Source organism: Dasypus novemcinctus, chromosome 26, assembly GCF_030445035.2.
Source record: "Dasypus novemcinctus isolate mDasNov1 chromosome 26, mDasNov1.1.hap2, whole genome shotgun sequence".
NCBI lineage: Eukaryota > Metazoa > Chordata > Mammalia > Cingulata > Dasypodidae > Dasypus > Dasypus novemcinctus.
In genome coordinates, this window is record NC_080698.1 from 1,484,074 (window position 1) to 1,511,597 (window position 27,524).

The 27,524-nt window shown below is 47.9% G+C and overlaps 1 protein-coding gene across 3 annotated transcripts in view; it reads left to right on the forward strand.

The window, feature by feature from the left end:
• MYRIP (myosin VIIA and Rab interacting protein) overlaps nucleotides 1-27,524 on the forward strand; it is a 266,848-nt gene that overhangs the window by 32,449 nt on the left and 206,875 nt on the right. For all 3 annotated transcript variants that reach the window (XM_058288187.2, XM_071211987.1, XM_071211986.1), the window contains exon 2: nucleotides 21,690-21,831. In XM_058288187.2, the coding sequence (XP_058144170.1) occupies nucleotides 21,722-21,831 (110 nt within the window). In that variant the 5' untranslated portion in view covers nucleotides 21,690-21,721. The remainder of the gene's footprint in view (nucleotides 1-21,689; nucleotides 21,832-27,524) is intronic.

Consider the following 27,524-nt stretch of genomic DNA (forward strand, 5'->3'; position numbering starts at 1 on the left):
CAGGGTCCACAGGATAGAGGAATAGAGTATGGGTTAGAGTGGACTTACTGGTGTTCTGCTGGGGAACTGTTGTGATTAGTAAGGGAAGAAATTGTAGTAGAGATGTGGAGAGGGTGGCCACGGTGGCTGCTGATGATCAGGAGAGGGAAGAAGAGATAAGGCGTGGGGGCATTTTCAGGATTTGGAGTTGTCCTGGGTGGTGCTGCAGGGACGGATGCTGGACGTTGTGTGTCCTGTCATGGCCCACTAGGTAGACTGGGGAGAGTGTAAACTGCAGTGTAAACCACTGTCCATGTGCTGCAGTGGTGCTCCAGAATGTATTCGCCGGGTGCAGTGGGTGTGCCATGATGATGGAAGAGGTTTTTGATGTGGGAGGGGTGGGGTGGGTGGGATGGGGGGTATATGGGGACCTCATTTTTTTTTAATGTAACATTTAAAAGAAAATGAAGAAAAATAAAATAAAATTAATGGACATTATTTTTATATAGAGAAATGTGAAGAATATTACTGTTAATAATTCCACCTGTTTTGACACACTTTGGTTTGAGTTTTCAGCACCTAGTACTTATAAAAGTGCTCAGTGAACATTTGCAAAGATTTGCACATACACACACGCACACATCTTTATACTACATGTGTTTTCTAAATCCTTTTAAAATAACCACTATACCTAGGAGATATTTCTATATCACTGGCTAGAGGTATACCCAATTTTCTTTCTTCTTAAAGTTTGTAGATTATCAAACAATTTAGATTTATTGTATCAAATTGGCTGATGTAATTACTGCAACTTCTTTTCAAATATTGTTTGATATATTTTTGCATATTCTTTTACCCTCTTGAGTCGTTTTGTTTTAAATGTCTTATATAGAACATAATAAAGTTGGTTATCTTTTTTGTAACCCAGTTTGAGAGTCTCTTTTTTAAAAAGTGATTTTATCTCATTTATAACTATTATAAATTACATGTTGATCTTATTTCTGTCATCTTATTTTTGTTTGTCTACTTCTAACATCTGGGTCATCTCAGCATCTGTTTCCTTTTTCTCTTGACCTTGGGTGGCTTTTTTCTGTACCTCACGTGTCTAGCAGTCGTTAATTATGTATTGAACATTGTAGATGGGATGTTGTAGAGACTTTGGTTTCTGTAGTCTTCTGAAGAGGGTTGAGTTTTCTTTTTTAAGACAGTTAAATTATTGACTGGTCATTGATTTTCTGGAGCTTGGTTTCACACTTTATTTGTAGGAATCCTGGGTTTGCCCTTGATCCCAGGATACAGTTTTTAATCCCCAGGATGTGGTCCCTTTCTAGCTTCAGAGGAAGGTCGAGGCGTTCACCAGCTCCTCTAGAGCGGCAGAGGTCATGCCTGGCCCGCTCCTTCCCTGGAGGACAGCGCCTGAAGTCTCAGCTGTCCCTGTATTGCTTTCAGCTTGGGTTTGCTGCAATTTCCCCCACACCGACCCAGGCCTGGGCTTAGCCTAGGGCCAGAAAAGATTCCAGGCAGACGCTGGAGCTCCCCTCGGGGCTCTCCCCCCACACACACACTTTCTGGCCGCCTGGCCTCGCTGACCCCATCCTCCCTGCCCCTGACCTCTGGTCACTACCCCCCATCTTCTCGCCTCACTGACCCGTCCTCCCTGCCCCCCGACCTCTGGTCACTGCACACTTCCTGTCCACGCTAACCCCGTCCTCTCTATCCCCTGACCTCTGGTCACTATACTACCTGCTGGCCTCGCTGACCCCGTCCTCCCTGGCCCCTGACTTCTGGTCGCTGCACACCTCCTGGCCTCGCTGACCCCATCCTCCCTGCCCCCTGACCTCTGGTCACTGCACACCTCCTGGCCTCCCTGACCCCATTCTCCCTGCCCCCTGACCTCTGGTCACTGCACACCTCCTGGCCTCGCTGACCCCGTCCTTCCTGCCCCCTGACCTCTGGTCACTGCACCACTGTCTGGTCATTGTTCTCACTGCGGACACCGCCTGTGGCTGTGGCTTCTGTCTCTCAAGGGTTAATCACCCAAAAGAACTTCTCCTTTTGGTGGTTTTCTGGTGCCTTCAGGAAGTTATTTTTGTGTTTTTTTTCCGGAGGGTATAATTGTTATCTGCGGGAGGGTTATTCTGCTCGAGCGGCTCCTCTCTTACTGGAACTTACTTGGAATAGCAGCTGTGTCATTTCCCAGGGAGCAGGTCTCCCACGTCACCTGGCGTCTCCCCACTGGAGGACTTGGTCGTGTTCCTGTACTTTTTGCCGGGCACAGCGCAGCTCAGCTAGGGTCTGCCCTGGAACGGGACCCTGGGCTCATGCTGTGCTGCTGATCTGCTCCCGAGGGGTGGCTTGGAACAAATTCCTTAGTCTCTCTGCCTCGGTTTGCTCACCTGCAAAATAGGTATAATTGTTTGAATTTCCTAGGATTCTGTGATGATTATACTGGTTAAAATATTTAAACAGTTCTTTACCCATAGAACACAATATACATTAGGAAATTTTGCTAGTGTTATCAGTTATTTGTCCCAGATATTCTGAAATTTGCCCCTGATGTGCCTTGGTGTAGGCCATTTTTCATTTATTAAGTTGGACACTAAGTGGGTCCCCTTCATTTTGAAATGAATATTCTTCAGTTTCAGAAATACTTTGCATAAACTTTATGATAATTTATTCCTCTCCATTTTCTTCGTTATCTCTTCCTATATTTCCTGTAATTTTCTTCCGTTTCTCTTGAATTTTCTCTTTTTATGTTTGTTCTGTTTCCTGGGAAAGTGCCTCAGTTTTATCTGTCAGTCTTTCTGCCGAATTATTTTTCTTCATTATCATGTCTTCAACTTACAAAGTTTTCTTGTTCACTAAGTGTTTGTTTTTTATTTACTTTTCTGCCATTTCTTTTCACAGATGAAATCTGTTTCTCTTTCCGGAAAGCTGATGGTAGCGCAGGGCTTTTTAAAAGCTCTCTGCAGCTCTGGGCAGCGCAGCTCCTTCTTCTGAGCTCTTCCCTTGTGCTGGTTTTGTTTTGTTTCCATGCTGGAGGTTTTCTCAGGCCCTTGAGCCTCATGGGCCGTTCGCTCCTGTGTAGTTGACTGGAAGCCGTAGGAGCCGCTGTCGGGGGCACACGTTCCCTGCCGCCCCCAGTTGGCAGAAGCTCCAAGGTAGTGCCCGGACCCGCCGCTGAGAGCGTCGCTTTCTTCAGGGAAGCTCCAGAGCCCTGCTGGGGAGTGCGCCGCGTGCGCCTGGGCCGGCAGCTTGCGGTGACCCTGCTCTCCGCAGGCTCTGCTCCACGCGGGCTCTGAGCCCAGGTCTCCCGCGAGGAGGCCCCTCCCTCCCTCGTCTGTGGAGGTGCTGGTGCCCAGGTACTGTTTCCCACCCTCCTCGGGCCTTGGGAGCGAGAGGGCATCCTCGGGACGCCGTTTCCCTGCGAGCCTGGACCGCGGTTTCCTGCCCCCCAGGTCACTTGCTGCATTTCCCTGTACTTCCCTCTCCCAAATCTCAACTCACTCATCTGCTTGCTTCTTTGTCCCCGTGATTTTTTTAAGTCTTTTAAAAAAGTCCTTTTCTATCATTTTAGCAGTGTTTGGAGAGATAGCATAGAATATGAATGTTTTAACCCAATACATTAACTAGAAGCGTTATTAAATTTGATCCTTGGTATTTTACTAGATGTCTAATTTGTAAATATTAAACAAGGTATCTGATCATTCCCCCATCTTCTTATTAGCTTTTGTCTGGTACACCTAGAAAAATGACGTCACGAGCAGACTGAAATCCTCCTTCAAGTGCTGCGGCCGGTGGGTTTCTGTCCATTTAGAAGCACTTCCACCCCACAGGGGTGGGGGCGGCGACCTTTGCCTGCTGATTCCTGTGTCCCTGGGGCTCCTGTTTCACGTCAGAGGCTCAGAGCAGCTTTGAAGCTGTCCGGAGCATCCTTCCTGGCGCTGGCCGTTTGGCACGTCCAGCTGCGGATGGTGGACCTTTAGCCGGTCTTCAGCTAGCTCACAAGGGGCGGGTATCAGAAGGGAAATCCAGAACCTTAAAATAACATTTAAACTTATTTCAGTTTTTCTGTTCTTTTGCTAAAACAAAATAACGTGTGATTTCTGGCCCCCTTGAGTAAGATGATTTTGAGTAATTTGGACGAGGGGAGGCGCTTTGCTCGGTGGTCCACAAGCTGGGGACCCTGCCTCAGTTTTTCCACCTGTTGAATGTGGATGGTAATAATACCTGCTTCTCAGGGCTGTCGTGAGGAATGAGCTAAGCAGCATATGCAGAGCACTCACAGCAGTGCCTGGCTGCCAGCAGCTGTCCGCGAGGGTCTGCTGTTCCCTGGTCTGCATCAGGCGCTCGAGGCCGAGTGGTGCAGGCGTCACAACCGTGCCACTGTTTTTATCCCCACTTAAGATAGCAGAAGAATATGTCAATGACAAATCGGGCAGCTGGGACCTGAGTACAGCTAGAAAAGCTGAACAATGCACCCGTGGAGTGCTTACCTGCCTGAAGGCGTTAGAGCGCGCCCAAGGGAGGGAGGAGCCAGGGGTCTGAACCGCGATGAGGTGGCGATGGCCAGGGAGGGGGCGATGGCCAGGGAGGGGGCGATGGCCAGGGGAGGGGGCGATGGCCGGGGAGGGGGCGATGGCCAGAGGAGGAGGCCGGCGATGGCCAGGGGAGGGGGCCGGCGATGGAGGCCAGCCTTCCCTGGGGCAGTTTCCAGCTCTCAGAGCTGAGCTGGGCTTTCGACAATCTTTCGGGGCCAGGGAGATGAAACTCGGGGCAGAGCCTGACCGGGGAGGGGATCCTCTTGAAAACCCCTCATTTTGGGTTGAGATCCCTGTAGCGGTTTGACATTATTGATGAATGCCAAAAAGAAATATTGGATTATGTTTGTAAACTGATCTTTTCCTCTGGGCATACTAGATTATATTGGATTCAGAGGTTTACTTGATTAAGTAATTAGGTGATCCTCTTGTGCCAGCAGGGCGTTGAGCCCCACCCTTGGTGGGTGGGCAATCACGGATAAAAGGCATGGCAAGGGACAGAGTTGCGGGTTTTTGACGTTAGAGTTTTGATGTTGGAGTTTGATGCTGAAGCCTTAAGCTGGAGCTCCAGGAAGTAAGGAAAGAGAAGCCAGCCCCAGGAAGGGAGGAACCCAGGAAGCCTGAACCCTCGCAGATGCAGCAGCTATCTTGCTCCAACATGTGGAAACAGACTTTGGTAAGGAAAGTAACTTATGCTTTACAGCCTGGTATCTCCTACCCCAAATAAATACCCGTTATAAAAACCAACCAATTTCTGGTATTTTCCATCAGCATCCCTTTGACTGACTAATACAGAATTTGGTACCAAGGAGTGGGAAAGTGTTTTTGCAATTACTAAAATGCTGAAATGGTTTTATAAATGGGTAAGTGGTATTTTTTGGAGGAACTGTGAGATGCTTGGATAAAAGACCTAGAGTGATTTGAAGAGACTGTTGATAGCAATATGGGTGCTAAAGAGACTTTTTATGATGCCTTAGAGGTAAATGATGAAACTATTATTGGAAACTGGAGGAAAGGCGATCTGTGTTTTAAAGTTGCAGAGAATTTAGCAAGATTAACTCCTGGTGTTTGATGGAAGGCAGAATTTGTAAATGGTGAGCCTGGGCATTTAGCAGAAGAAATTTCCAAAGCAAACCTGGAGAATGTGGCTTGGCTTCTGCATGTAGCTTTTAGCAAAATGCTAGATGAGGGAGATATGCTGAGGACTGAACTGTCAGGCACAAAAAAACAGAAACTGATTCTGGAAATTCCAAGCCTCTGGAAATCAAGCTCCCAGATGAAAGTGCCCCATTGGAGGACTTAACTAAACTTGGAACTTGTAAATCAGGATCAAAGATGCAGTTACCTAGGAAAGACTTGTGGAAAGTCATACTGTCTGATGGCTTGGACCCCTGCTTCTTGCTAAACCAACAGACTTTTTGAGAGAGCTGTATGAACAAAACCACTGTCAGCCTGTAATAAAAAGGAAATGGAAGGGAGAGATTGAAAGAGAAACAGCTTTCAGAGGAAAACCATGGAAGCTGAGATCTGGAGTTAGGAAATCACTTTGGGCCAAGAGAGGAACCCCACCATGTGTACGGAGAGGGTGAGTTTGCCCCAACAGTTGAAGAGGGTGGATGTTCCTGTCCAATGTTCTGGAAGAGTTTTGCTGCCCCAGGGTACAGAGAGGGTGGGGCACATTCCCCAAGGATTAGGGTGGTTAAGGTCAGCACACCACAGGTCTGAGAGGGGTGGGCTTGTCCCCCAAAGTTTAGGGAAAGTCAGGTGTTTGAGCCTGTATGCCAAAGGTTAGGGGAAATGTTGTCTTCACATCACTGTACTAGGGGGGTTAAGTATCTAACCCAAAGATTGGGTGAGGTGTGGCGATCACCCCAGCGTTCTTGGAGGGAGAGGTCTGGAGCTTGGTCGAGATCCAGATGCTTGATGAGGGTGGAACCAAGAAAATGGCCATTGGGCAAGACTGTGGAAAGGGTCGGTCCCCATATGGCCTCAAGGAGAAGAAACCATCATCTTAAAAATGACTCAGTCTTTGAAATTGAACAGAGGATTCCCTGCAGGTCTACCGAACTATAGAGAAACCATGACTCATGTTTCCCTCCCAGTTTCTCCTTATTATAATGAAAATCCCTTGTCTGTCCATTTGTGTATTGGAAGTAGATGAATTGTTCTGTAAGTTTCAGAGGGCTATAGCAGACAGGACTTTGCCCCAAGACAAACTGTTTCTTTAAATTGATTGTGATATGATTTAGTACTTGCATTGTAACTGATTTAAGGTTTATCTTTTTTAATATTGTAATATCTTTTTGGAATTCAGAGGGTGGAGTGTAGCAGTTTGATATTATTGATGAATTCCAAAAAGAAATATTTGGATTATGTTTGTAAACTGATCATTTCCTCTGGTCATATTAGATTATATTAGATTCAGAGGTTTACTTGATTGACTAATCAGGTAAACCTCTTGTGCCAGGAGGGCGTTGAGTCCCTGCCCCTTGGCGGGTAGGGACTCACAGATAAAAGGCATGGCAAAGAACAGAGTTGGAGGGTTTTTGATGTTGGAGTTTGATGCTGAAACCTTAAGCTGGAGCCCTGGGAAATAAGCACACAGAGGAAAGGAAGAGAGGAACCCTGAGCTCAGGAAAAAGAAGCCTGAGGAAGGGAGGAACCCAGGAAGCCTGAACCCTCACAGACATCGGCAGCCATCTTGCTCCAAATAGACTGTGGTGAGGGAAGTAACTTATGCTTTATGGCCTGGTGTCTGTAAGCTCCTACCCCACATAAATACCCTTTATAAAAACCAACCAGTTTCTGGTACTTTGCATCAGCGCCCCTTTGGCTGACTAATGCAGTCCCTAGAGGTGCTGCCTTGGAATCAGGCTGCACTGCATGCTCAAGCTCACCCGGACGTCTCCATTCTGGAGCTGGTGATGAGTCCGGCTTGCTGGTGCTGCAGGTGCCTGGCAGAAGCAGATGTGAACCCGCTCTAGAAGAAAGTAACTCGAATTAATCCTGCAATTTTATAACTCCCATGTGCATAAACTATAACTGAGAACACAAGGGGATGAGATGAATGTACACCAGCAGAAAAAAACAGTCAGTATAAACAGATCTATAGGATCCCAGATATTGAGTTACCAGGCATATATTTTAAAATAACTATGTTTACTCTATTTAAGGAGATAAAGATGGAGAGTTTAGGCAGAGAAACCAGAATAACAAAAGAAGAATGAAATGGAAAATTTTGAATTGAAAAACGCAATTACCAAACTTAATTTTAACAGCAGGGTTTAACAGCAGATTAAGCACAGAAGAAGAGAAAGTGAGTAAATAATTGGAGATTATCTGACCTAGGTCAGAAAAGTCGTCAGAATAAAGCTTAGAGAAACAAAAAGATATAAACGCAGGAGCAAGAATGAATCATGGAGAATGCATTGAGGAGGCCTCAATGCCACGGGTGCAGGTGGAGTCCCAGGAAAAAGAGAGAAAAGAGAAGTGTTATTTGAAGAGAAAATGCCCGAAAATTTCTGAAACTGCTGTAGGTTTAAGAAGGCCATAGATTCAGGAAGCTCTCTCCACGCTACAAGCATGACAAACAAATAACAAACTCTAGGCCATGGTATTAGAGCTCCTGCAAACCCAAGACACATCCTTAAGAGCAACCAGGAAACCAAAGCAGACGAGGGGCTGTAGCTGAGACCTCCCCAGAAACCAGGGGATACCCCAGGGCAGTGCAGGGGACGTTCTCGACTTGCCTGCTGGGAGTCTGTGACCAGCGACGGCGCTCCTCAGAGTGAAGAACCACGGACCTGCTTCTCCTCGCCCTCGCCTCGTTCAGCTGCAGGCCCCGGAATTAACCAGTAGACACCCAGGAGTGGAAGGAGGTGGCTGACCGCTGCTGTGGGGTCCCAGGAATGGAGAGCCACGAAGAGGCAAGGCGCCTGACAGCCCCCAGCAGGGGGAGCAGCCCAAGCACCAGGAGGGGCCCAGGTGGGTTTCTTCCCACCAGACCCCCGCCGAGAGCGGCACCCCTGGTGGGGGCCCCACTCGCAGCAGTGGCCCGAGGAAGTGCTCTTGTCTCTGGGAGCCGAGACTCCCTCTCTCCAGGGAGAAACCAGGTGGCCGGGGGGCAGCGGCAGGGGCGTCCACCCCTCCAACACCTGGACCGGGAAGCCACCTGTCGCCCCCCAGGCGGGGGCCCCGCTGCAAGGACGTGACCCAAAAGAAGAGCTCCCCAGAGCCTCGGGGGCCCGCGGGGCTGTCACGGCGGCCAGCACTGGAAGGCCGGCAGCGGGAGAGCGGCAGCTCTGGGCCGGGGCTGGGCCTCGGGGGTGTGGGCGGAGCAGAGGGTCCAGGTGGACAGGTGGGCTGGCCAGGTGAGACCACCGGGCGCTGCATGGCAAGGCCGAGCCGCTGGAAAGTCTTCACAAAGGCTGTGGGAATGACAGAAGGCTGAACGCAAACGGATAACTTGATCAGACATATGCTTTTAAAAAATTATTTGATTCATTAGATAACATTTTAATTTTTGAATATGCGATACCTTCAAATGTTTGAAAATTAAAAGAGCATTAAAAGATACTCTGTGAAAAATCTCATCCCGTGCCTGACCACATTCGCCCGGTAATGTTCTCTGTAGATAACCAGTGTTGCTCGGTTTTTCCTGTGCGTTTTCCCTGAGACGTTTATTAAAAATATAAATGGAAGCAAATGTTTATCAACATATATACCTAAGAAATACATATATATTCTCTCTCTCTTTTTACGTAAATAATAGTATACTCTACCTCCTAATTTTCACCTTGCTTTTTGTACTTAATGCTTTATCTTGAAGAACTCCCATATCAGCTCCTAAACAGCATTATTTTTAAAATAGCTTTCTAATGAAGGACATTTATAGTGTTTCTAAATATGTCATTTTATATGAATATGTGTATTATCTCTGCAGGATAAATTTCTAGAGATGTAATTGCTAAATCAAAGGGCATATATATATATATATATATATCAATCATCCATGTAAATGTTGGCAAAGTGCCCTCCATAGAATTTGCAGTTCTGACAGCAACGTGTGAGAATGCCTATTTCCCCACATCAAACCTACCAGCACAATTTGATACAAAGCTTTTGAATTGCAGGAAATCTGATATATAAAAAAAGTACCTTTCCAAATTGTTCTTCTTTTTTTATATTTTTGATACATTTATTAGCCATTTATAGTTCTTTTTGTGAACTTATTTCTTTGCCTTTTTTTTTTTGCCCATTTTTCTAATGGGTCTTTGCTTCCTTTTTCTTATCTATTTGTTTGAGTTTTGTTTATATTGGGAAAAATTACCCTTTTGCCTTTATTATCAGATACAAATATTTTTCCTCTATTTGTCTTTTGACTTTGATTATAGTGTGTGTTTGTTTTTTAACCATTTTAAATTCATGCTGAACTTTTCCACGGTTGTTTTTTTTTTCCCCTGTATTTTTAAAATTTATTTTCCCCTCCCCCCTTGCGGCTTGCTTGCTGTCTGCTCTCTGTGTTCATTCGCTGCTGGCTCTTGTGTGTTCTTGCTTGTCTCCCTTCTTTTGTTGTGTCACCTTTTGCTGAGTCAGCTCTTAGCAGTGTCTGCAGGCTGGCGGCACTCTGCCGCACGCGGATGACCTGCCGTCACAAGGAGCCCCAGGACGGGAACCGAGGGCCTCCCATATCGTAGACGGGAGCTCATCTAGTCACTTCCCTCCACTGTTTTTTATGGCTACTGAATTTTGTACAATATGTATTAATGCTTTTTTCACTCTGAGGCTATAAAAGAACCTGGTCATTTTTCTTCTATTATCCTTATAGTTTCATTTTTTAAACCTATGTATTATTGCTCTATTTTGGAATTATTGTGGTGTGGAATGTGAGGTATGGTTACATTTCTCTATTGTTTTTATAGTTTAAAAATTTTAAAATCAGTTTTCCTTGAAATTCGGTGTAATTTCAGATTTTTCATAAATTGTTTATTCATTTGTTCTAGTTTTTACATTTCCTCCCTTGGGGTCTCCTCTAATATTCCTCCATATCTATAATAGTCTTCTCAGTCTTTTAAACTCTTATTTCTATTTCATTTTGACCCCCGAGTCTGTCTGCCGTGTCTCTTACTTTGCTCCAGTAGTTGACGGGTTCCCTTGTTTATCTTTTTGGCATAGTTTCTGCAATGGTTAATATTTTCTCCACTCCTTTTCTGGACTCCCGCAACTCATATTTTATTATTTCTTCTTGTTCTGGCATTTTCCTCAGTTTCTTGACCCATAGATGTGATTGTATCATTAAGTTTTTAATTTCTTATAAAGCATTTGGTCCCCATTTCCTTTGTTCCCTCGAATGTCTTTTTTTTTTTTTTTTAAGATTTATTTATTTATTTAATTCTCCCGGTTGTCTGTTCTCTGTGTCTATTTGCTGCGTCTTGTTTCAGCGGCACGGAAAGTGTGTGCGGCGCCATTCCTGGGCAGGCTGCACTTTCTTTCACGCTGGGCGGCTCTCCTTACGGGTGCACTCCTTGCGCGTGGGGCTCCCCTATGTGGGGACACCCCTGCATGGCACAGCACTCCTTGCGCGCATCAGCACTGCGCATGGGCCAGCTCCACACGGGTCAAGGAGTCCCGGGGTTTGAACCGCGGACCTCCCATGTGGTAGCCGGACGCCCTAACCACTGGGCCAAGTACTTTTCCCGGCCCTCGAATGTCTTATAATGAGCTTCACCTGCCATTTGCCCTTCTTGGTCATTTACTCTTACTTTCTAGTATGTTTCTTTCCTTTTTATCATCATCATCAGAGGAGTTGAATTTTCCTGACCACCTGTCCCTAGAGGCTCCTGGAGATGGGGAGTCAGTCCAGGTTGGCTGGAGTTTTTCTTATGAATGGCCTTTGTTTCACCAAAGCCAAGAGAGAAAGGAAAGTAGTTTTTTTGTTTGTTTGGTTTGGTTTTGATTTTTAATTTGAAATTGAAAAGATTGTCTTTTCCTTTGCTGCACAAAAGACAGATTGCTTCCAGTAAACATGGCTTCTCTGTCTGTGATTCCTTATATACTATTGCCATTTTCTTTTTGGGGGAAAAAACAAGAAAATCTGGGTCTACATAAGTGAAGTAAGCCAGCTGATCTACTCCCACACCTACTTTGTTTTAATTTCCTGGGGTGTTTAAGCAAATACCATGAAATGGTTTGGCTTCAACAATGGGGATTTATTTGCTTACGGTTTGAGGCTGGGAAAATGTCCGAATCAAGGCGCCGCTTTCTCCTGGAGCCCAGCGCTCTGGGGCCGGCTCAGGGACTCGGCTCTGGGCTCGCGCAGCACTGGGCGGCCCTCCTGGCCGTGGCTTCTCCTCCAGCTCCGTCGATTTCAGCCTGGGTGCCGCCCGCCTCCCTCCCTGTTTGTTTCCTATGAGGTCTATGTAACAGGGCCAGCGCTGAGGTGGGCTGCGTCGAGACTGAACAACCCCTCGGCAGGTCCTGCTTCCAGTGGGCGTACATGGACAGGACGGGCTTAGCCTTGAGGACATGATTTTGCTTTGAGCCCCCAGCCCCACCGTTTGAAGCAGGGAATGGCACCTCCAGTTGTGTCCCCTGCCCGTGAGAAGGCTCGACGGGGACTCGGTGCTCGCAGCTACAGCAAGCTCTGCAGCCCTTTGTCGCCTCGTCCCCGCGCTGCATTCCCTGTGTTTTAGGACTTTCCGCTCATATTTGGCTTCTGTGGCTTCACTTGTCTCCTGGTATAATCAGAAATGCAATTTACATTTTTGTTTCTCATTTTTCTTATTGCTTTTTGCATCACTTCCAGTATGAGAAGGGAGAAATATCGGTTTTTTTTCTATTAAGTTAGAGACATAAATTGTAATATGATCTAAAAGTTGAATAATTATATGTGAAGAATGAAGCGTTTAAATATCTTTAAAATGAACTTTTTTTGTGTGGTAAAATTAATATAATTGTGTTGCAGAGAAGTTGGAAAATATAAGAATAATCACTTAGGAACAAACCAGTCAGAGGCCCCCACTTGGGCCATCCCGCCTGCAGCGTGGCTGTTGGGATGGATGCCTCTTTTGCTAACTTTCACTGACCCGCCCCTCACCTCCTGGCTTGTGGGAGTTTCGTAAACGAGTGTGGAGACCACCCTGTGTGTCTGTGACAGGCAGACCCCCAAACCGCACCCCCTTGGGCTCCTCAGAGGTTCCTGAAGAGGCTCGTCTAAGTTTGTTTTGGTTCCTGTCTCAGCTGATGTGATCAAACTTGACCAAACACAAGGAATTAAAACACAATTCCTTCTTGGGTGGGTTTTACGGCTTCATAAACAACAGCTCCTTTGTAGGTGGGCTTTCTGTCCCCCAGGCTTCCGTGACCGGCACTGTTTGCAGAGGGCCTGGGTCTGAGCTGTGAGCTCCGTTTCCTCGCCTGGTGCAGTCAGAAGGCTTTGCCACGTGTGCCCTAATTACAGAGAGAGCTCCAGTTCTCCTGTGCTCTATCCTTTGCTCTTGTCCAGGTTTTTGAAAGTTTTGTAAGTCTTGAGATAGAAATATTGTTTGGTTTTTGGGAGCATAAAAGGAACCTGAGTTGATCTCAGTTTGCTCATCAGTTGAGCTAATAGAGAGAATGTACACATTAGGCAGTATTTCAAACCCTGAACTTAAGAGTTTTCAGTAATTGGTATGGCAACATTTCTTGTTTCATGGTCTCCACAGCTGTACATGGCTGTGAATTTGTAACATGGTAGCAGGAGGCTTCCTCACCATTCTAGCCATCATGGTCCTTTGTTGGTATAATAAGGAGATTCATTATATTATAATGTTGAGTTATTCTTGTAACAATTATTCCTGGCTTTTATTATTATTTAAACCAACATTTATTTTTAATTAAGTAACACTTGTTGATTTGCGAGAAAATTGGAAAATATAAATTAGCAAAAATAATAATAGTTAAAAATTATAAGAAATCCTACCAGCTGGAGATAACCATTCCAAATATTTGGTAGATGATATAATTCAATTTTTTTCAATGTAAATACAAACGTATACGTTTTTAGAAAAACAGAAAATTAAGGTCATTCTGTAAATAGTTTTCTTAATCTGTCATTTTCACTCATAAATATGTTGTGAGCTTTTCCATCTCAATAATGTGTCATTTTTCACAGCAGTGGATTATTCTATCTTAGAGATGTAATGTAGCATATTTGATCATAATGTCCTATTATTGGACATTTTAATTGCTCCAACAACTTTGCTATTATGAGCAATACTAGGGTGACTATTCTAATACAGAGCCTTGGTGATTTTTTATTATTTAGTTATTCAGATGTTTATTATAGAAAGTAGGGAAATATATGCAAAAGCAAAATTTTAAAAATGACGTTTGAAGTTTTACTATCAAAGATAACATTAGTGATTTTTTTGTTTGGTTTTCAGTATATTTCTGTTTCATCTGCTTACACAGTATCATTTATTCTGGCCCTGTTTTTTTTTTTTCCAGGGGGTACTGGGGATCCAACCCAGGACCTCATGTATGGGAAGCAGATGCTCAGCCCCTGAGCTCCACCTGCTCCCTCTACTTCTGTTGAACCATGTCATACATGGACAGAAGTCACACACAAATCATAAGGACGGCTCAGTGAGCTTTTGAAAACTGAGCACAGCTGTGTAACCAGCACCCAGCTCAAGGAAGGGAGCATTGCCGGTTCCCCAGGATCCCTCTCCTTCCACCCCTTCAGCCACCCCCTCCTCCCCACGGGCAGCCACCGTCCCGCCTCAGACACTGCAGTGCCGTTGCACCTGATCTTGAGCTTGATGCAGCTGGAATTAAACAGTGTGCGCTCCTGATATCTGACTTGCTGGGCCTGACATTACGTTTGTGGTATTCATCCATGCTATTGGGCGTAGCTCTAGTTTATGCTGATTGTCATGTAGTGGTTCCAGTGGGGGACTATGCCACAATTTTTTATTCTTCTATTGACGGACATTTGCAGTTTTCCAGTTTGGGTCTAATATTAATAGTGTAATATTGTAATTTGTATAAAGATTCTTATATTAACACACTATATTTTTCACCTGATTTTTTCACTTTAATATATCATACATATCTTTTCTTTTTAGTACATTTTATGGACACATAATATTCAAGCCGTAGTATTGGTACCATAATTTAACCAATCCTACTTTCAGACTTTTGTTTCTACTATTTTTATATAATAAACAATGCTAAGGTGAACATCCTTACACATACCTCTTTGTACTTTTTCCCAATTTCTTGAAGAAAATTCTTAGACTGAAATAACTGGGTTGGTGTTTGGGCACATTGATAATTACTGGCAGATACCACAAAAAAGTTACATTTATTTATATTTCTCCTAATAATATCAGTGTTTATATTCCTAGAATCTTAGTAGATGAAAAATTGAAACTTACACTAGTTACTAGTGAAATGGAATTTTTTTTTTAAAGATTTATTTTTTATTTATTTCTCTCCTCTTCCCTACCCACCCCCCATTGTCTGCTCTCTGTGTCCATTCGCTGTGTGTTCTTCTGTGTCAGCTTCTATCCTTATCAGTGGCACCGGGAATCTGTGTCTCTTTCTGTTGCATCATCTTGCTGCATCAGCCCTCCATGTGTGTGGCACCACTCCTGGGCAGGCTGCACTTTTTTCATGCTGGCAAGCTCTCCTTATGGGGCACACTCCTTGCGCGTGGGGCTCCCCTACATGGGGGACACCCCTGCACGGCATGGCACTCCTTGCGTGCATCAGCACTGCACGTGGGCCAGTTCATCACATGGGTCAGGATGCCCTGGGTTTGAACCCTGAACCTCCCATGTGGTAGGCGGAAGCTCTATCCGTTGAACCAAATCCACTTCCCTGGAATATTTTATTAAACTTTGTTTTAGACACAGGTAATTAGCAAATTGCCTTTTTCATGAACTTTGGCATTTTATCTCAGAGTTTTATATTCTTTCTAGTATTTTTAAAGGATGCTCAATATATTAGAATAATAGTCCTGTTTTTTTCTGAGATTGTCATTTACCTTTTAATTTTATTTCTGATGTTTTTGCTATATGAACATTTAAATTTTATACAGTAAAAGTTGGGGTGTTATTTTTTAGGTTGTCTCATATTTACAGAAACTTCTTGTATTTTTCCCAGTACTTTTATGAGAATACCTCATATTGTAAAGATGGCAGTTCTTCTCCAACTTAATTGATAAATTTCTTGATCTATAAAAAATTCATTTGAATTTTTTCTCCTAACTTGGTAACATAATGTCTAGGGACATAAATGGGCAGTGTTAGCCAGGATAATTGAGAGAAAGAAAACTACAATCTGTGACTTGCAATACCAAGTTTTAAACTGTGTTACTGGCATGAGAATCACCTAGAAAATCATCAGATCAGGACAGAATGTCCCCAGAAGAACTGGATGTATCCATATTAGGCTCATGGACCACCCAGGTGAGAGGACAAGGGATGGATTGGTCATTAAATCTTTTTGGACAGTTGGCCAACCATGGCTGGGATTGTGAGATGTCTAAAGACTATTTCTTAGTGAATTAGATAAATTGGAGTGATAAAAAGAAACAAAATGGGAAACGTTTTAGGAAGCTGAAGGGCTTCCCAGGCAGGACAGCAGTGGGCCACCAGGCTCAGATGCCCAGGGGAGGGGCCCTGGCCTGGGTCAGGGGACCCCTGGTCCATCAGCCGGGCCCTGGGGATGTGACCAGGCAGCAACCCCGACAGCTAAGGGCGAAGGTGGTGGAGCCACACACCAGCCAGCACCTGCTCCGTGAAGTCAGGGCCAGTGCCCATCTTGACCGCTAGTCATTTGTGCGTTTCCTTCCCAGGCCCAGAGCTGCTCTTTCCTGGCTCTAATAGCAGGTGTCTTAAATGGGCAAGTCCTAACATTTAGATTTCTCTGTAGAAATGAGAAGTTTCTCTTCAGTTCTGGTCAGGGGCTGGCCGTGGTCAAAGAGGGAAGTCTCTGCAGCATTTAGCCTTTCAGCTTTTAGGACTTTGGGCACTTGGGTCTAATCTTCTCGCCCTTCTCTCTACCTTGGCACATCATTGCAAAACAAAAACAACAACAAAAAACCCTTATAGTGGGTTTGTAACGACCCCACGTCTGTTTCTGTCCTTGACCCTTCTCTTCCAGGTATCTTCCCAGAATGTTGCTTGCATGGGCACTGACCGTTTAGGGTGCACCTCCCCTTCTATGTGTAGTTGGTATCCTTGGACTCTCTGTTCTTTGCATTTGCTGACCAGTTTCTGGTAAAAATGTGTGTGTCCTTCCTTCTGTTGGTTCTTCTAGCCAGTAACATTCCAGACAGTTCTGCCTTGGTTGAGGTCTTCCAGCTTTGAAGTTGTAGCCCTTAGCTTCCTTTTTAAGCCATCGGCTTCGTCTAAAGCTCATCTCGACTCAGAAGCTTCTTTCGATCATTACACCCAAGAACACAGCTAAGCCACCTTGCCATCCTGGTTGTCCTAAGGCACAGGAGTCAAGGGGCAGGAGCTCTGGTCTGGAAGTCAGGAGCTCTTTACCTGGCTGGGTATCTGTTGGAAACTACTTCTTTCTTCTGGGTTCAGGATGAGAGGCTCAAACTAAAGTGACCTCAGACTTTTGGACGATGAGGCTTCTCCAGCTCTGCAACTCCATATTTCTCTTATTGTGTAAAGAATCTATTTGTGTTTATTGTAGAAAAAAGAACACACTTTTACCATTTGCCAGTAAGGTTTTCTAATTTCTCTCCATCTTGTCCCCAGAGCTGCTTTATTTCTTTATGGAAACCATTTACCCCTCTTGAGTCCTGATCGTTCCTTTTAGCTTTGATATGAGCAAAGCTACTGCTTCTGTTTTTGACCAACGGGCATCTTTAGAGTCTCATTTCGAATTCTAGGAAACCACAAGGCAGCGGAGTGAAGGGGAGAGACACCTCACCTTCTGGGAACCCCCGAAGTGCCGTTTTCACCTTTCACCAGGTGGAAGGAAGAAGTCGCTGTGCCCGGCAGCCTTTCTTCCTGCCGTCAGTCTAGAGGACGGCAGCAGGTGACGCCCCCTCTTCCTTGCAGCCTGAGGACGGCATCTGCTCCTTTGCTGCTTCTGTCGACACCCCCAGCCTCATGGGGCAAAGTGGACCAAAACCTTAATTTTGGCAAGTACTATTACTGGACTGAAAAGTTCTTTTTTAACAGCTGGAGCTCCTGCTCTGATTTTCCCGCTACATCTTGAGATGAGCTCGCTTCCTACAGTCTTGAGGTTTTACACCATTTCACAAAAGCCCTTTAAGGACTGAAACCGTTGTTGCGTTGTCTGGCAACTAAAAGGGCAGGCCGCCTTTGTCTCACGAGCAGAGCAGCCGAGGCGTGAGAGCTCAGGCTCTTCGCTGTCACCTGCTAGACAGAGGGTGCAGGGAGCGCTGGGCCTCGAGTCAGACCCTGGCGCTGGGGTAGGAAACCCTCTGCATGGCCCCTCATCGGACGACATTCGCATGGCATAAGGGCACTGCCCCAATCAGCAAGACACAGTCCACCCCAGGTTTGCCATTCGCCTTAGAGTATAACGGTTTTGAGCCCGGTTTTCTCACTTGCAAGTGGCAGTGGTAGTGATTGCCTGAAGGATTTTGTGGGAGTTAAAGACATTAAATGTATATGAGAGAAGCTAAGGCATCTGGAACATCACAGGTGATCAATCCATAATGGTAGACCTGCTAAAATCATTATCGTTTTTCTTTTTTATTAGAACCCTCGTGTAGTCCTTGAGCAGTGTTTCCAATTGTGATGTGATAGACCACGTTACTGTGATATATTGAATTCTGTAGCACAGGAAAACAGGTCCCTTGTAGATAGGACCTCCTGAAGGCCTGCTTTTTTGTGAAGGTGTGGCAGCTGAAACCGGGGCTGGGGGAACAGGAGCCAGGAGTCAGAGAAGCGTGAGGCGGCCGTGAGCGGCAGAAGCTGGTGGCGCAGCGTCACAGCCCCTGCTGCTCGCGGAGGCTCCGTCCTGCTCGCCGGACTTCCCTCAAGTGGACGTCCGCTCTGGTTTTGTTTTATTTTGTAGACATTCCACCAGATTAAAGGAGTCCCCTCTGTTTATAGTTTGCCGGGAGTTTTTATCATGAGTGGAATCTCTGTTCCTAAACCAACTTAAATAATCATATACTTTCCTCGTTTAGTCAGGGAAGGAAGTAAATGACAAGGATCAGTATTTCAGGTTGAATCAGCCTTTAGTATTAGAAGAAACTCACTCTAGTAATGAGGGGTTTTGAAATACAATCTTTATATTCATTGTTATATCTGATTTGCCAAAATTTTTTTACAAATTTTTTGCAAATAAATTTGAATAAAATTGGCCTTTTTTTCTTTTCACTGTTTCTTTCTTGTATTGTTTGGAAAATAAGGTTAAATGAGCTTCATAAAATGGGTTGAAAAGGATCCCCTCACTTTTATGCATTTTTTTCTTAAAAATGTGGTGGAATTTGGTAAAACCACTTGATTCTGATGTATTTTGGGAGGAAGATTATTTACTGATTAACAGTCTTTAATGGTTATAAGGCTATTTTGATATTCTAATTCTCCTTAAATTGGTTTTACTAAAATGCAGTTTTCTAGGAATTTGTCCTTTTCCTTTAAACTTTCAAATTTATCTGCATAAAGTTTTTCTTGATACTCTCCACCTTTTTATTTTTATTTTTCCCCTAATTCTACATGCAGAGTTGTTTCATACATTATGCAAACCAACTGGCCCCCGTCCCACTGCTCCCTCTCTCAGGGTTTTACTTCTTTTACTTGATTAATTTGATAGTTGCTCTATGTTGCATATCTTTTCATGTGCTTCTTGACCACTTGCTTGTATTCTTTTCCAAATCAGCTATTCAACTCTGCTCATTTTTAACTGACTTCTTATTGTGTTGGAAGAATTCTTTATATAGTCTTTGTCAGATGCTTTTATTGCAGATAGGCTTGACTTTAATTTATTAATGGTGTCTTTTGAAGAACAGGTTTTACTTATGAAGTTCAATTAATTTTTTCTTTCTGGTAAGTGCTTTACCTACCCCCAAGTTTGTTAAGATTTTCTCTTATATGTTCTCCTGGAAGTTTTATAGTTTCAGAGTTTTTTTTTATGATCAATTTTTAATTAATTTTTTGAGTATGATTTGATATGGAAGTCCATAATCATCTGGTTTTCCTAGGTGGATACCCAGGTATTCAGCATCATTTATTGAAAGTACTGCCCTTTCTCTGCTCATCTATGTGGGTGTCTTTGTAGTGCTAATTCGCATGTGGGACCGATTTCTCTACTATTATTTCATTGTTCTGTGGCCTGCCTTTATGCCACTACTGCTCTGCCTTGGCTAAACAGCTTTATACTAGACTTTTAGTATTGAGTGGAGGCAGCGAGGATGGACGTCCTTGCCTTCTCCTGATCTTAAGAGAAAGCATTCGGTCTTTCAGGAATGATGTTACAGTTGCTGCTGTTGTTGTTTTGTAAATGCTCTTTGTATGCATGAGGAAGTGTGCGTCTATTCTTAGATTGCAGAACATTTCTGTTATGAATGGGTATTGAATTTTGTCAATTTTTTCCCTGCATCTGCTGAAATGATCATATGGTTTTTCTCTTTCTACTGTTAATATGGTGAATAATACTGATTGATTTTTGAATGTTGAGCCAATTTTGCATCACTCAGATAAACCCTACTTGGTCATGGTGGATAAATCCTTTTTATGTAACCATGAACTGGCTTTGCTAATATTTTGCCAAGGATTTTTGCATCCATGTTTAAGATGGCTTTCAGTTATGACAAATTTTCTGAAATTATTTGATTTGACCAGTAGGCATAACAGTTAATTAAAAAGGACTTTAAAAAACATAATTTTTAGATGTGCATTGCTGGGAGGTGTTTCACTGAAATAACATCTTTTCTATAGCTAAAAATGCCTAAATAAGATTGTTTATCACTGTTTTCTCCTTTTTATAGAAGAGTTTCTTGATTTCTAATATGTTTCTTAGTCATGTGATTACTTTAAAGGATTTGATGTAATGTCCATATGATATTACTTTTTAAAAGAAGTATTTTAATTTGTTTTACAATTACATATTGTACTTAGAATTTAATACTTTAGATTGTGGAAATTTAGACCATTTGGACATTGCCTTTTGGTGTTTTGTGGAAATCCTACATGATATCTCACATATGGTTCATTTTGTTGAAAAATATGACTTTTTTGTTTGCTTGTTTTTTGTTGCTTTTAGAATTGGGATAAATGAAACTGGCAGGTGCTGTTATCTTCTGTTTTTCATTGACGTTGCCTGTAAATATTTGCTGGGTATGAAAACTAGGTTGGTGTATGCTCAGGAGACCTGAATCTCTGGACTGTCCATGTGACAGCCAGGCCGAGTCTCAGCAGATTTGTAACTCCTGCCCTCTGGTTTATTGGACTTAGCCTGGCCAGCTAACAGGGAGGTGAATGTCAACCACCACACCAGGGAGCCAAGAGTGCCTACAAGTAGGAGAGTTGCATCCATCACCCATGTGGAATCTAAGCCCCCTCTCGATATAGAGGTGGAGTGGACGTAACCATCCCAGGGTCCACAGGATGGAGGAATAGAGTATGGATTAGTGTGGACTTGCTGATATTCTACTATGGAACTTGCTGATATTCTACTATGGAAGAGATTGTAGCATTTGATGTGGAGACAGTGGCCACGGTGCTGCTGAGGGCAGGGAGAGGGAAGACGAGATGTGATGTGGGGGCATTTTCAGGACTTGGAATTGTCCTGGGTGGTGCTGCAGGGACAGAGGCTGGACATTGTGTGTCCTGCCATGGCCCACTGGGTGGACTGGGGGAGAGTGTAAACTACAATGTAAACCACTATCCATGTGGTGCAGCAGTGCTCCAAAACACATTCACCAAATGCAGTGAATGTGCCACGATGATGAAAGAGGTTGTTGATGTGGGAGGAGTGGGGTGAGGAGGGTGGGGGTATGTGGGGACCTCTTATATTTTTTCAATGTGATGTTTAAAAAAAAAAAGAGGGAAAAATAAGAGATACTACATTATGTAAGCACTTACGTATAAACAGATGTTTAATTCTGTTTTCGTAACAAATTGGCTGTTTCTTTCCTTGCAGAGCTGCTCTCTTGCCCTTAATCTGGGTCTCTCCTCTGACTTCCAGGACTTTTACGTTGTCTGCGTCTGGACCTCGTCATGGGGAGGAAGCTGGACCTGTCTGGCTTGACGGATGATGAAACAGAGCATATTCTCCAGGTGGTCCAGCGAGACTTCAACCTGCGCAAAAAAGAGGAAGAGCGGCTCAGGTGAGACGCCTCTGTTGCTGGCTGGGCGTGGTGGCCCGCATGGGGACAAGCGAGCCAGAGTCCAGGGTGCCCGCTGCTGGCGCGAGCTGGGCTTCTGAGTCAGAGACGCACACGCTCAGGCTGAGAGGAGCCCAGCCCTCCTGGGCAGACTTGCTGGCTTCCACCCCGGCACCACAATGCCATGCAGGAACGCGCCCCGTCCCGCTCGAGGTTTCGTTGGGATGCTCGTCCCGCCAGTTACTCGCTGTAGGGCGGGTGATGTGGTGAAGCTGCGGTTGCAGACTCGCTTCTGGCTTTGGTTTCCCATCAGCGGGTGCTAATCAACATGAAGGTGTGACGTGAACGCATCTTAGAAGTAGGCTCAGATCCCCAGACCCTCTGCTGAACGCGCAGCTGCCTGCTGCAGGACCAGAGCTGAGCAGGCCTGGTGCCCTCATCACCAGCTGGGAAGGGTCCCCGGCCCAGCTGCACCTCGCCCCTTCTCTAGAGGGGGAAACCGAGGCCCAGAGAGAGTCTCTCAACTCCTGCAGTGGGCGCCTCCTCTTGGAGCCGCTGCAGCTCAGTGGCCAGAGCTACCTGCGTTGGTAAGAAAGAGGGACAGCGATGCGGCCCGGGCAGGGCCTGGTGTCCTGGGCCTGGCGGAGGGTCCCTGCTGCCCCTCTCGTCCACAGCCCTGCACTCCGCGGACCCCAGAGGCTCCCTCGTGGCACCGCCTTCCTCGGGGACCTGGCTCGGAGCCTCAGGGTCTTTATCACTCCTCCCTCGCTTGGGCTCCCGTCACGGGCAGGGCCAAGCTCGGCTGGCTCAGCCGCTTCCCGGCTCTACCCGCCCCGCGGCGCAGGTCCCCTGCCCTGGTCCCTGCCAGGTCCTCGCCCCCCCACGCCACAGTCCCCTGCCCTGGTCCCTGCCAGGTCCCGGGTCCCCCCTCCCCCGCAGTCCCCTGCCCTGGTCCCGCCCTGGTCCCCCCCCCGCCCCATCCCCACCCTGCTCCCCCCACCCCCGGCCCCCGCCACGGCAGCATCTTGATGGCCTTCCACCCACACTGTGCAGCTGCCCTCGGGCAGCCCGCTGTCAGGCTCCTCGCCTGCCCTGCCCACTCTGCGTGAACTGGGCCCATCTTTCCTACCTCCCAAACGAGGGGCTTTTGCTCTTCCTTCCTGGGTACCTAAGGCTTTCCGTGTTTTTGCTGTCTTACCTCCCTCACTAAACTGTTAGCACCCTACCACAACGACCTTTATTTCCTCCATGTTTTACCCCCTTCACATATAGCACATAGTCAACGGAAGATAAAATAAAATCCTGTTAACTAAATAATTAATTAAAAATTCATGCGTCAGGCACTGTCCCAGCTGTTGTTTATGTAACAGCGTAAGTCCTGGAGCTGCGCCGGCCCACCAGGGCCCTTGCCACGTGCGGCACCGAGCGCTTGAAATGTGGCCAGTCCAAAACCGAGAGGGTGGTAAGTGGAAAATACACGCCGGGTTTCAAAAACTTAGCACCCAATGTGTAAACTGTTGCATTATTCAATTATATATGGATCACATGTTGAAATGCTAATATTTTAGATACATGGGGTGAAAGGAAAATAGTATTGAAAGTAATTTCCTCTGATTTTACTTTTTGTATGGTAACTAGAAAATTTTAAATTACATATGTAGCTCACATTACATTTCTGTAGCAACTACTCTAGAGGTAGGAGATAAAAAGTAAATGAAAAAATAAAAATATATGGACTAGGTGGTGGTAAGAGCCATGGAGAAAAGTGAAGCCGGGGAAGGGGGCAGAGCCTGGCGGGGACCGGGCGGCTGCAGAGAAGGTGCCTCTGGCCAGCTGGGCCTGAGCAGTGAGGGAGGGGCTGAGCTGCCGTCTCAGGTGAAGCGCGTTGAGGCAGAGGCCGCCAGGGCCTGCCAGCGGGGGACAGGGGGAAGCGAGGGGGGCGTAGCCTGCGCCAAGGCCCCACCGCGCTCTGAGAGGAGCCAGTGGGCGCTCCGGGACACTGGAGTGACCGCCCCGGCTGCCTGTGGCAGGAGAAGCAGCAGAAAGCAGGGGGACGGAGGCGTGGGGCGGCGGGCGCTGGGTGACCAGCTCTGCCTTAGACCCGAGGTGCTCGCTGGACGTCGGGGCACAGATGTCAGGCCGACATGGTCCATGTGGACTGAGCGTTCGGGCAGGCGGTCCGAGCTGGACATGCGGGGTTTGTAGGGAAAAGCTGCCTCCAAGCGCAGGCGGGGAGAGCACAGGGGAGTGGGCTCGGCTGCCGGGCAGCACCGGGGTAATTAACGCGAGACTGGCTTCAGCGCGGTGGTGCCGGCTTCTCCGCACAGCGCTGTGCTCTCGGGGGCCCTGCCCTGCTCGGGGCTGTGCCCCCAGCCCTGGGCCAGGGCCTGGCACAAGGAGGCGTGCATGTCTGTGGAGTGGGCGATGCAGAGCTGGCCGGCCTCGTGGCCACCGTGTGGGCCTTGGGGGATTGTGCTTCCCCGTCGCTGAGCCTAGAAGACGGCCCTGTGCCGCCCGGGCGCCTGGAGCCTGGTGCCGCCCTCTGCTCGCACAGGGCAGCCTGAGCTCCCCAGAGCCGGTGCGGGCTGCGTGGAGGGGCAGCGCCAAGCCCGGCCGCGGCCAGCGCAGCTGCCTCTGCGTGGGTTTGACGAGGCGGCTGTTGGTTCTGGTGAGGGCAGGAGGCCTCGCTGGACAGCAGGTCAGTGCAGACCCAGGTCAGAGGGCCTGCCTGTGCTGCCGGAGACGGCCCATGTCCACAGGGGCGACCGCAGGCACCTCTCATGGTCCCGGCATCTGTCATGGTCCTGGCGCCTCTCGTGGTCCCGGCGCCGCCCGTGGTCCCGGCATCTGTCATGGTCCTGGCGCCTCTCGTGGTCCCGGCGCCGCCCGTGGTCCTGGGGTCGGACAGTTTCTCTCTGAAGACAATCTCGCGTTGTCCTCTGCTCGTGGCGCAGTTGGCACGCCCTGCTGGGTGCCCGGCAAACGGGGTGGCGCTGCCTTCAGCAGGGTGAAGAGGGTGGACAGCCCACCTCGGAGCAGAGCCAGCCACCTGCCCACTCTTCTGAACTGCTTGGATAAATGGAGGCGTCTGGGAAGCTGGGTCACGGAAATTCTTAAAGTATTCTGAATTCTTTAAGATTTGCTTTAGTGAGAGTAAAACTCAGAAAGAAAGGGTTTTAGTGAACAGCTTTTCAGATTGGTTTATTGTTATTTTCTCTTTACCAACTGCTCTTTATTGACCAACTTCACTGCTTAGGTTTGTGAGGTCTCGGGAAAGACGTCCCTCGGTGTTTACGACGATCCTTTCTTCTGTGCTGACAAAGTAGACAAGTAAACGGTGGTTGAAGTGGGGATTGAAAGTCCTAAGGACACATCGTGGTGCGGTTGAGGTGGAGAGAGACAGTGGGGCTGGCGGGTTCCGCACAGTTGGGTCACTGAAAAAGGAAGAGGCAGCAGGCGCGGGAGGCGCCACGCAGGGGACGTCCCAGCTGCTGGACACAGCTCGCCACGGGGGGCCGGCTGTGCGTCCACACCCTTCAGCTCCCACAGCTCTGCTCCTGCCTCCCGCGCACCCTTTCTTTTTGTAGATGGGACTTTGTTATAGAGAGACAACCTTTAACCTCCTACCACCTCTGTGCAGAGAGGCTGGTTTAGAGCAACAGTGTGACCTTCCTTGCCTTAGCACAAGCCCCGAGCTTTGACCAATTGTTTAACTTCTTAGCGAACTCTGTACAAGGGAGATCACGCTACCTGCCCTCTACTCCAGTACGTTGTTAGAAATACTGAAATAAGCGATGGCTCTGAAGATGTCTTATATGTTGGTAACGGCACCAAGGGAAAGGGGGAGGGGCTGGCGCGGCTGTGGGGAGGTGGTCTCAGCGGGACGCACCTTGGCTCGGGACGCCCCGGGAGGTGGAGGCCAGGGCGAGCGTCCCGGAACAGCGTGGGCAGCGGCTCTGCGTGCCTCGACCTCCCTGGGTGCAGGCCCGGGCGGCAGCCACGGAGAGTGGAGCCGCATCCTCTCGACCTCTGCCTCCCCTGGCGTTGTGCCACCTCCGCAGGGACCGTGCTCTCGTTTCTCTTGGGCAGATACTTAGAAGTCGATTTTCTGGGTCTCGGGGCAATACCTGGAAGTGGAGAGAACAATTCCAAGTCTGTATCCATCCCAGTGAGGATGACGAAGGGAGAAGGATAAAAATGCAGTCTCTGGATGCGGCTGTGGCTCAGTCAGCTGGGCTCCCACCTACCATATGGGAGGCCCTGGGTTCGCGTCCCGGGGCCTCCTTGCAAAGGCAGGCTCGCCCACACGCTGTGGAGAGTCACTGGCCTGGGTGCTGTGGAGAGCTGCCCAGCACCGCAGAGAGCCAACTTAGCAAGGTGACGCAACAAAAAGGGAGACAAGTAAACACACAGAAGAGCACGCAGCTAGTGGACACAGAGAGCAGACAGCAAGCCAAAAGCTGCAAGAGGGGGGGATAAAAAAAACACAGTCTCTTCAGCTCTGCCTGCAGCCTGGGCCTCCCCACCTCTCCTGTTCGGGGCCCTCTGCCAGGCAGGTGCGAACCGCAGACCCTCACCACGTCCACACCGTGCTGTGGCTTATTCAATCAACAGGTCACACCCGCACCAACACGTCCCCACAAGCACAAGGTGTCTTTGAATTTCAGTTCAAGCTCACGGACCGCGGGTTGAGAGCCCCTGCGGTTGTGCTTTCTCAGCAACGGAGACCCCCGGGGCTGCCGCAGCCCTGGACGTCCCCGTCCCTTCTCTCGTGAAAACTCCGCTCGTGGCAGAGACGGTCAGCCGGGCACCTGCGCCCACCGAGGGCCCCGGCCTTCCGGAAGCCGCACCCTGTGCCCCGCTCCCCCTGGACTTCGAGTTTCTTGGCTCGCAGGGGCAGGGGAGCGGAAGCGGGGCGCTGCGGGGTCTCGCCAGCTCTGGACCCGGCCCCGGCTCCTGTGGACGGCTCTCGGGCAGATGGGCATTTGCGGCACGAGGACGGCTGGAGTAAACCTTGGAGAGGGAGAGGGAGGCCCGGCGGGGGGCCACGCTGTGCGTGGATTCCTGCCATGAGGAGGGGGCCGGCGGCGAGCGCGGGGCGGGGGCACGCGGCCTCCTCCTGCTGGCGGCGCCGAGGCCTGGCCGCCACCGCTCGGGGGCACGCGTCCTCCAGGGCTCGCGCCTGTGCTGCTCGGACGTGCCCTCGCGTGGCGCTCTCTCCAGGGCCGCGCTCCCTCTCTCCATCTGCTCTCTGTGTCTGGCGACTTAATTTTAAGAAGCTCTTTTTCTTGTCTTCTGCAGTGTAGCACGCTGTGATGTTCTCGTGGTATCTGCTCAGATAAATCCATTGAAGGTGTGGCTAAGTAATAAAATGCCCTCGTGTGACAGAAGCAAATGGCGCCCCTGCCCATTTCCCAGCCTCCCTTGCGGTCGGGTGGCGGGGTGTGACGGGGTCCGCCTGGTGGGTGAGAGGACGGGCCTGAGCCGCTGCCCGCCCGAGGCCTCGGCCGCCGCCTCCCGAGGTGGCTGACCTTGGTGGGGCCCTGGGGCCGGCAGGGCCCTTCCGTGGGCAACAAAGAACCAGGCTGTGGTCACCGCTGGGCCCTGGGGTTCGCCTCCCCGCCTCTCCCCTCCTGAGGTCGTTGGTGGAGCGGAAGCGGCCTAGGAGCGTGGGGCGCCCGGTCCTTGCCGTGCAG